This window comes from Mastacembelus armatus, chromosome 1 (genome assembly GCF_900324485.2).
Source record: "Mastacembelus armatus chromosome 1, fMasArm1.2, whole genome shotgun sequence".
In the NCBI taxonomy this organism is placed as follows: Eukaryota; Metazoa; Chordata; class Actinopteri; order Synbranchiformes; family Mastacembelidae; genus Mastacembelus; species Mastacembelus armatus.
Window position 1 is genome coordinate 20,772,469 of NC_046633.1, and position 9,578 is coordinate 20,782,046.

General features: G+C 40.3%; 2 protein-coding genes across 2 annotated transcripts; both read right to left on the reverse strand.

Moving 5' to 3' along the window:
- Window positions 1-161: 161 nt before the first annotated feature.
- On the reverse strand, window positions 162-3,303 carry LOC113128001 (ATP synthase subunit d, mitochondrial-like). The gene is made up of 6 exons (XM_026303005.1): window positions 3,223-3,303; window positions 2,057-2,187; window positions 1,278-1,374; window positions 948-1,019; window positions 468-530; window positions 162-348 (listed from the first exon to the last, which is right to left on the reverse strand). The coding sequence occupies exons 2-6, from the start codon at window positions 2,176-2,178 to the stop codon at window positions 217-219; spliced, it is 486 nt and encodes a 161-aa protein (XP_026158790.1). The 5' UTR covers window positions 2,179-2,187; window positions 3,223-3,303; the 3' UTR covers window positions 162-216.
- Window positions 3,304-4,599: 1,296 nt separating this feature from the next.
- Window positions 4,600-6,987, reverse strand: LOC113127998 (homeobox protein MSH-C-like). The gene is made up of 2 exons (XM_026303000.1): window positions 6,503-6,987; window positions 4,600-5,900 (listed from the first exon to the last, which is right to left on the reverse strand). Exons 1-2 carry the CDS (start codon window positions 6,921-6,923, stop codon window positions 5,488-5,490), a joined length of 834 nt encoding a protein of 277 aa, XP_026158785.1. The 5' UTR covers window positions 6,924-6,987; the 3' UTR covers window positions 4,600-5,487.
- Window positions 6,988-9,578: the final 2,591 nt, after the last annotated feature.

Here is a 9,578-nt window from a genome sequence, read left to right on the forward strand (position 1 = left end):
ACGGTTTATTTTCCAATATTACACATACGTACATAAATATTACATTAAAAACTAAACATGCTCAAGTTTATAATATAGTAATTATAGTAACACTGCCCCCTTGTGGGAACCACCACCAAGTTCATTTCAAGTAGTTACCAAAATAATGAAGACATCAAATCTTTCTCTTTTTAAAATACATATTGTTTATTGTGATGTCAGTGTTCAGTAATAGAGTTACAGATCAGCAATGGGTTTGTGGGGCCAGTAGGGGTATTTAACCTTGTCCAACTTGGTCTCAGGGAAAACGGTATTGAGGTCTTCAATTGTCATCTGATCGAAGGGGATCATGTTTTTAAACTTTTCCAGCTAAAAAAAAAAAAAAAACAAAGTAGAAGAGAAGGCGAGTGAAAGAACAGTTGGATGTTTAATTGTAACGTCCATGTTCACAATGTCCATTTTAGCAACTAATGCAATTACAATCTCACCTCTTCCTCATAATGAGAGATTCGGGTCTTCGATCCTTCAATGTAAGATGCTGCGCTTTTGCTCTATTTACACCAAAGTGGAAAAAGATAGGTAGATAGGTAGATAGGTAGATAGGTAGATAGGTAGATAGGTAGATAGGTAGATAGGTAGATAGGTAGATAGGTAGATAGGTAGATAGGTAGATAGACTTTATTAATCCCCAAGGGGAAATTAATTTGTCACAGCAACAAGCACACAAAGAGAAAAAAGACTGGATTTTATATTATATTTATTATTATATTATATTATTATATATTTATATTAAATTCTATGATATCTAGGCATCTACACATCTACAATTCCCAAGAGTTACAAACCTATGATTGCCAATTCTTGCTTCACAGTTAAGTTCAAGCAAAGAAATAATAAACAGAATTGTTCAAGAAAAGTTGAAACTGAAATTCGTTCAATATACAGATATGTTTGATGTAATCACTTACAGCCTCAGCCTCCTGCGTGTTGATCGTGCTCGTCTGTGTATCAACTGGTTCAGGGATTTTCAGGGCTTTGAACTGTGTGTAGAAGGAACATGTAAGACTTACCTCCATAATGCAAATCAAATGGTAACACTTTCTACATTGAATTTACCATTCATTGGGATTTAGGAATCTTGTCCTCTATTGGAAAAGTTCCATATACAAAAAATTATGGCACCAATAATTTAAATGGAGTTGTGACTATATACAAGAGTAGAAATTGGAACCCATGCCTTACTGGATGCACGCAAAATGCTCATCACCTGTAGAATAACACAGTTTAGTTAAACTCACCTTATTCTCAAACTCATCAACCATCCCCGCTTTGGCTACTGTGCTCCTGTAGTAACTCCAGTCAATGGCAGCAGGAGCCTCTGGCAGGGAGGCTAGTCTGGTATAAGGAGAGAAGATGTAGGTTAATACATGAAGATTCAGTAAGCAAACTGAAAAGGACATTGGGAATGAAATGTGTACAAAACGTTACCACAAATAAGAAAATGTACTTGAGTTGATAAAAATGTAAAAAAAAAGTGTGCAAGTTTGCGCAAGACAAGTGCTGTAAGTGTATGACTTATTCCAGTAGACCATTAGTAGGAACTATTTTCTAAAAATGCTCAAGCAAACTGCATATAATTAAATATGAAACACTGACTATAGGCCTACAGAAATAAAACACAAACAAACAAAAAAAAAAACATCCACACACAAACTACACACTGCAAAAAATAGATTCTAGTGTGTACACCTGCTTCGCAGCCACATGTGGCATAGCATTGTCTTAATTATGAGCAAGAGCAAACCATCATCACCAAGTAGCAATGATTTCAATAATCTGATATTTAAGTTACTGATTAAACACAGGGTGAAATTTCCATGCTAGAAAACTAAAGATGAATTAAGATGACTTTCATTATTTTCCTAAAGCCTGTGCTTGTAAGTCTGGAAATCTGTCCAGGGTGTACCCCACCACTTTCAAAATGTTAGCTGGGACTGGCTCCAGCCCATGAGACCCTGGATCTACCAGGATAAGTGGTACATAAGGGATGGATGAATGTAGTTATGGTGTAACTAACTTGGCAGAAATGCCATCACTGCGAGCCTTCAGTGCATTGAACATGCTCTTCTGGCTGGGTGGAACACGCTCTGCAAATGCCACCCAGTCAATGGCCTTCAGAGCTACACGACGGCTGGCCATCCTGACTGTCTGAAAGGTAGAAGGAAACTGTGTTTAATTCAGACATGCATTAAACGAAGAACATCACAATAATTCAGATTACAAGTTAATCACAATAAAATGCATGTGTGCATGCAATTATCTGAGAGCTTGACTGATACATTTTTTCTTAGTGTCTTTTTTCTTAGTTTTTTAGTTGCTTTCGCAGAGGCTGGGGATTTTATCATCATCCTATTGTTACCAAAGTCAAGCCTGATCTTTCATAGTCACTATTTGTGATTTGTGGCTACATGGTTCTAATATTGTGTCCATCCCACTTATATCAGCAGGGCTAGGCGAAATATTTGCAGCACCTCTCAGTAGAATGCACAAAATCCAGCAGTAGCAAATTAAAAAAACAACAAAGACCAGTTCAACAGCAAAATGACCACATAGCTCAAATAACAATTAGCTACAACAAAAACTGAACATTATCCCCTTTAATGTAACTAAGTGCTATTACACTGCATTAGTTTTAGCTAGATGGGTGTACCTAATAATCTGGCCAATGTACGTTTCTAACCAGTGTTCCACATTTCAATGACCTTAGCTATATGTACGTGTGAAAATGACAGTCTACCTCTTAATTTATACCATGTCATTGATTTTATGTACTAAGCCTTAAGATAAGGGAAAAAATTCAGGTAAATACGTCAAGACATTATTACTAACGTTACATGCCAACAAGGACCAGCAAGCAGCAGGAGCTAATTGGTAAAACGTCGGTTTAATAACTAGCAGAGAAGACAGGATGGTTATATGATTCAGTCTAAATCTAAACAGTTAATGACAATGGGTCCCAGAGCTCTCGGATAATTCAGGACCTGCGGTATTAGCCTACGTTGGCTAACTGTTAGCTTCCCACCCAAGGTCAGAGAAATCTCTATGTGACGTCACGACCTTCAACAAGCACCGAGTGAACTGTTTCGTGTCGTGCACAAAGATAACGGCTTGGCCCTAACAAAGCCTTATTTTAACTATTTCTATATGTGCTTCCATTCAATAAACCGCTAAGTTAACACTCACCTCGCTGCAGCAAGCTCTATCTGTGACGAGACGGAACAACGGAAGTGCTTCTTCTTCATGAGTCAGTGAGGCGGCACTTAGGCCACTACCGCGCTCTGCTGGACGCGCCCGGTACCAACAGGGACTTGCACTGCCCGCAGTTCGTCGACAGCGCGTATAACACAGACGGGTCTGGATCTGCAGGTATGTTTCTGTCTGCCTGTGTGAAGAACAATGGCCAATCAAGAGCTAAAATAAACTTTATTTTATGTTCCTGGGAGTTTAGCTGTTTCGGTAAGAGACACATGCTGACTTTAATTTGAAGCAAAGTAACGAAAGGCAATAAAATGAGAATAAAAATGGATAATAACTAGGCCTTTTAATAGTTTATATAATTAGTCTAGAACAGAGTGAAAATGTAGGCAATCAAAAAATAATTACAAGCAATTAATTGCATCACTTTCAAAAATTGAGAGAAATTGAATGTTCCCTGACGTTATGGAGCTGCTCATCTAAACTGACTACATTTTAGAAACTTTGTGAGCAGCCTGTTTGGCATAACGAAATACACTGCCTTTACAATTGCATTATTAGAGGGCTAATTGATGAATTATAAATTTTTTATTTGTTTATCTCTTTATTTATTTATTTACGGGACTGAAAGATTTCTTTATTTGCGTTTGGTTTCAACACAGCAGCTGAATGGGAAGATACACGTTTAAATGTATTTTCATTTAAACGTGCCTTAATGTCAAACAAAAAACACGTATGTGATGCGCCAAAGAAGGTGTTAAATGCAGAATGTGTTAAATGTTGATTTATGAGATCATAGTGCTTTAATATATATTATCGAGTTCCAGCTCAATGTTTTACCTTCAGAATAACCAAATTAAACCCAGCAGCATATTCTGAACTAAAGCCGTGCAGACTAAATGGAACAAAACTGAAAGGGTTCCTCATTTACTGAGTTTGTTCTAACGAGATAAAAATAACTGTGAAGTAAATGCAGATCAGGCTAAGAGGTTTCCCAATTCTTTGGCATGCATAGCCTATATATCTAAAATAATTAAACAATTTTCTGTCGATTCCATTTAACTTTAACTTGTCTAACGCAGTCCATGCGATATAAATATTTGATATCTGGAAACTTGCACTTCATATAAGCCCCAAACTCCTGCCTGATTCATCAAACGTAAGAACATTTAGGCTAATTATCTTCACAGTACCTGTCCAGGGTGGACCCCTGCCTTTCACCCAAAGAGAGCTGGGATAGGTTTCAGCAGATCCCCGTGAACCTGGTTAAGGAATAAGCGGGTATAGAAAATGGATGGAAGGATCTTCAGAGTGAAGAAAAACAGCATACATTTGTAAAAGGAGTCTTGTATAATATTTATTTACTAAAATCAGTTTTTACAAGTAACTGAGCATTTAGATAGACTGATGTATGTACACAGTACAGATACAAAGATATTCAATAAATACCACGTTTCCTGCAGCTCTTCAAGTGAGGCTGCAGCGCTTTATGAACACTACACATTTTATTTACATTTACAGTAAAATTCCCCAAAGAAAATCTATCATCAGTCCCATAAAGGCCACACTGTGAGAGTAAAAAAACAATGATCTATATACGTGTTTTCTAAAATATACTTTTGCTTCATTTTTTTTACAAAATACAAAAACTGTGACATAAACTGCTGGAAGGAAATGCAAACATTCAAACAGCAACTCTAAGAAAACTGCAGTTTTACCCGATGATGACAAAGAACAGTCCACACTGAATAAGGAGAAATACTTCAAGTGATTCACTGGTCTTAAGGCACTGACACAGTTTAAGTACTTTTCTGTTGGTTTTGAGCATCTTTCAGTAGATTATTGCCTTCTTGTCTGGGCACTCTTTAGATGGCCAGTTTTAAAAGGAGCACGGCGGAGAGAGGAAGGAGATTTTTAAGCCATGTTGCTTAAAAACATTTACATTTAAGATGCTGTCTAAGAATCCACAACCTACAGCACTGATCTTAAAATGAGAAGAGCAAGTGAACTCATTGGGCCCAGAAACGCACACAAGTTACAAAAGTCTGTATCGAAGTATCGAAATGTGTCCACAGTTTTAATTGTTTTCTTTCTGAAAGTTACAGAAAAAAAAAAATCTCACAACTCCAAATTCAAAATACAAAAATGGTTTCCCGAGGAGTGAAAGAGGCATCATCCTTATTCATAAGTGTGTTGCAACCATGAGCAGAGGACATTATTACTCCCTAAAAACCACAAACACACACAGGAATACTAAGACAAATAGTACATCCCATAAGTGACGGGTCCACTGAACAGTCCAGGAACCGGCAGACTGGGCCTCGGGAAGGCGCTTGACGGACCCCATGTTGGAGAACCCATGTGCGCTCCGAGGGGGAACGGCAGCGCGAAGGCAGGCAGGACGGGCTTGGAGGCCAGTTTAAACTTTTCCAGCTCGGCCTCCTGCAGTCTCTTGGCTTTGGCCCTCCTGTTCTGAAACCAAATTTTGACCTGAGTCTCCGTCAGATTGAGAGAGTTGGAGAACTCGGCTCTCTCGGCGATGGAGAGGTACTGTTTCTGGCGAAACTTGCGCTCCAGCGCCAGCAGCTGGGAGGTAGTGAAGGGCGTGCGAGGTTTCCTGTTGTTTTTGTGTTTCCTTAAAGTACACTGTGTTGGACTTGAGCTCCCTGTTGGAGAAAACGAGCAAATAAAAATAGCCCAGGTTAGATTAAATTGAGGCTTGAGCACCAAAGCTGAGCCTTCAGGTGTAGATGCAAACACAGACACGATTCAGCGAGTAAACGCACCAATTGCTGACACTTCACAGCAATCTGCGTCACAAACTGACCACATTAAAACACGAACTGCAAGAGTTCATCATGCATTCACCGTCCGATTTGTGATGCTTGCTTGCATATCACCTGCGTGCAAATATTTTAAATACAGCCCATAATAAGAAATATATAAGCCAAGATTATATGAAAGAACAAAGCATCAGCACAGCAGCTAAAGGTGCGCTTCATGGGCTCAGATATAACGTTCTCTTAATTTAGCTGCAACTTGTTGGTTACAATTTAAAGGACACAATTCAAGAAAACTTTAAATTTTAAGCACAGCCTGTAGGACAATATTAAAAGGGTCGTGACGCAACAGGGAAATGACCATTTTGGTAAACAATAACACTTTCTTATTCTTGCAGCCCCGATTATGGACAGTAAAAATAATAAATGCAGTTTGTTCTTGTTTGGAAAATCACAAAACTATGGCAACAACGGTGGGATGGACTTACGAGGAGGAGTAGAAAAGGAGGACGTCTGATACCAAGTGCTCTGATCTTTCTCACTGAACTGCGGACTGTCCTCGCTGGAACTACTCGAAACACCCTGCGAGCTCTCCGCGGAAACCTTCCTCTCCGCGTAAAAAGTCCTTGGAGAGAACTGCGCGCCCTGTTCCGCCCCGGGCTTGACCAGGGCCAGAGCCAAATTTGAGGGAGAATAAGAAGTCCGACAGGTGGTCTTCTTGGAAATAAGCGACTCGACGCTAAACGGGAGGCTGCTCCGCTGTAGTTTGTATCCTTTCTCCGTGGTCATGTCTTTCGGCTGAAGTTCCTCGCCCTCCGTATCCGTCTCTTCTTTTTGATGAAGCTGTTTGGCGTCTTGGGACGGTGACCCCTGCACAGGATTCATCATGATACAAGGGGATGGGGCCATGCACGTCCGTGTGACCCGTTCAGAGTTGCTGAGGTCTGCAGTGTCCAATATGCGTCTCTGCGCTGTCAGCGGTGCCCAGAAGCTTTTACGCGCTGGACGGGGTAGTCTATAAAAGGACAGGGGCCGTTCCCCCTCCCCGCTCCCACCAATCAGCTCGTCAAGTTGGCTTGGTGACGTCTACCAGTGTGGTTTTGATTGGCCCACTGCCTTCCAAGGAAACATCAAGAGGCCTTTGAAAGGAAGGAGAAGTTAATCATACAGACCCCATGCGGTGCGGGGTTATTGATGGCTCTCACAAAGTAGCTTAGACCAATTTCAGCGCAATTAACCAGTGGGGAGGACGCTCTTGGCCATTTACATCCATTAGCCGGGCCCTTCATAGGCTATATTAGGTCATATACCGAGTCACATGTCAATATCAAAGCAACACTTTTATCACAGAGGACAGAAAAGAAAAATAGATAAATCATGCCTATGTCGAATTCACGAATTAAAATACTACACGGAAAATTAAATTCTAGTATGTGAAAGCAGTTAATCACATAAAGGTCTAAAAACAAAACGAGTAAAAGAATAACTGGAGAATCACATCACATGAGAAAACAGCCAGGACAGAGGCTGATTAGGTATGACTTCTGGTCACACAGCATTACAGCAATTTAAGGCCTGTCATGAGCCCTTCTCATTTCACAATGGCCGCAGTTGAGAAGCAACAGGCGTTTTTCTTTCTCCAGGTCAAACTATTTAATAAGCCAGACAAGTTGTGTTTTGCGAGGCGCCAGGCTCGGCAGGATCAAAAAGGAAGATACCTCAGGGAGAAAAGGCAACGGTTAACTCCACTTAACCAATTGTCCTCCAAATATTTCATAGTCCACTGCGTGGAGCTGGGTGGACATGTTAACTGTTTCACGTCTAGTCTGGAATTGACGACGGGCCGGTTCAATTCATGTTGACATGTTTCATTAACATTAAATCACCTACTGCAATTGTTTAAAATGTCTAACATCAGCAAGGAGAATAATAAGTTCCTATCAGATAATCCAAGGAGCGTAGCATAATCTGATTAATTATAGTGTTAATTTAGAGTGAGGATTTATTTCATAAGAGCCATCACTGTGTGTTTTTTAGGTAAACGTCCTGTATTCAAAACTGTACTTGTGTGAACACTACAGGAGTATTATATCAGCCAAATATATTAAACTATCAAAAGTAACAGCCCCAGTCAGAGTGTTACATAAACTAATAGCAGATATTTAGATGGAAATACCATTATAATCTTGTAGTTAAGTCTTCACTGCAGAGTTTACATTAAAACACCATATTTTAGAGGCTGATCACGGGGTCTGCAGATTAAGTCTTAATCTACAAAACTGGTCAGATAAATGCTGTAAACTAAAAGGTATTTTTACCTCTTATGTGTAGTGAAATACAAGTTCCATAAAATTGAAATACTTAAAGTATAAGTATTTCAAAGCTATACCTAATTACAGTATTTGAGTACACATATCTAGTTACTTGTTGTCCTTTGGTACTGGTTTTTGCATTACACAGAACTTATTTCCCTCCTAGAGGCTTGTTGCCTTAAACCTCATGATGTTTACAATCTAAATTCTTCCCCATCAGTGTGTCCAAGCTGATATCACACTGAATGTGTCAGCACACAGTGTGGCCACCTGGACATCATCAGGCCAACACAACACACAACACAACACAGCGAGCTCCACAAACATCAACACAAACATCCAATGGTAGCGGTCAGTCCAAGAATTTATACAACCTGCTCTTCCGTCCTGTTCTGCCATGCCAACGTACTGTATTATATCCATTTATACATTTTTAATTGGATGAAACAATAAATAATTGTGCCATTTTATTGCCTTGTCCAGTAATCACCAGTACTGGGTTGTGTGCTACAGCCCTGTATCACAGCATATGATAGGTACTAATACTTAGCTGCTGTTTTCCAGTAAAACGACAAAAAAGAGAAGACTGAGTAAAAGAAATATCCTTAGTGAGATCACTGATGGTTTTGAAAGCCCTCAGGTGCAAAGAACAATTTACCCCTCATCAGGTAAGAGCCACAGCTTTTGGTTGATGATTCAACTTGAGTAAATCCTGATGTTGAGTCCGCGCCTTCATTTCCTATCTGACAAAGCCGGCCCTCTGTCTCCACACACAGGGGGGCCTCTCGTCACCCAGCTGGTTTGGGTTTAAATCCCAGCGACCATGTACCCCTTCCCTCTATCTCATCTCCACAGTGTCGTGCAAGTAGGGGATGAGAGTCGGCCCCGCGGAGCGCATGGTCTCATACAGAGATTCATCTGATACAGGTACACACAGAGATAAATCTACACAAGAAGTACAGTTACCTCTCCTCCCCTGGTGTTTGCTCCAGTGTATTTAGCTTCGGGGCCCCCTCTCTACAACCCAAAAAGACATTTCTGTAACAGCATGCAGGCGAGTGAACTGTGTCAGATGGTGTTAGCGAGTCTGAAAGCAGATCTGCCTTTCAAGGTCGGTGCGAGCTCAATGGGAAGCACTTTTCCCTCAGCTGGCACCAGAAATGAAAACTTTTTCACATGTATGTGCAGGGGCCATTTCCAATAGTCTCATGCTTCGATGAAACCATTTAGGCATTTCATAAAGTGCAAGGGG

Excerpts from the sequence above, each read along its gene's own strand:
- LOC113127998 (XM_026303000.1), bottom strand. The coding sequence starts at position 6,923 with ATGGCCCCATCCCCTTGTATCATGATGAATCCTGTGCAGGGGTCACCG. Across the intron at positions 5,901-6,502 it reads CTCCTTTTCTACTCCTCCTC|GGAGCTCAAGTCCAACACAG; the intron begins GTAAGTCCATCC and ends TTTCTCCAACAG.
- LOC113128001 (XM_026303005.1), bottom strand. The coding sequence starts at position 2,178 with ATGGCCAGCCGTCGTGTAGCTCTGAAGGCCATTGACTGGGTGGCATTT. Across the intron at positions 1,375-2,056 it reads AGTGATGGCATTTCTGCCAA|ACTAGCCTCCCTGCCAGAGG; the intron begins GTTAGTTACACC and ends TCCTTATACCAG. Across the intron at positions 1,020-1,277 it reads TTGATGAGTTTGAGAATAAG|TTCAAAGCCCTGAAAATCCC; the intron begins GTGAGTTTAACT and ends TTCTACACACAG.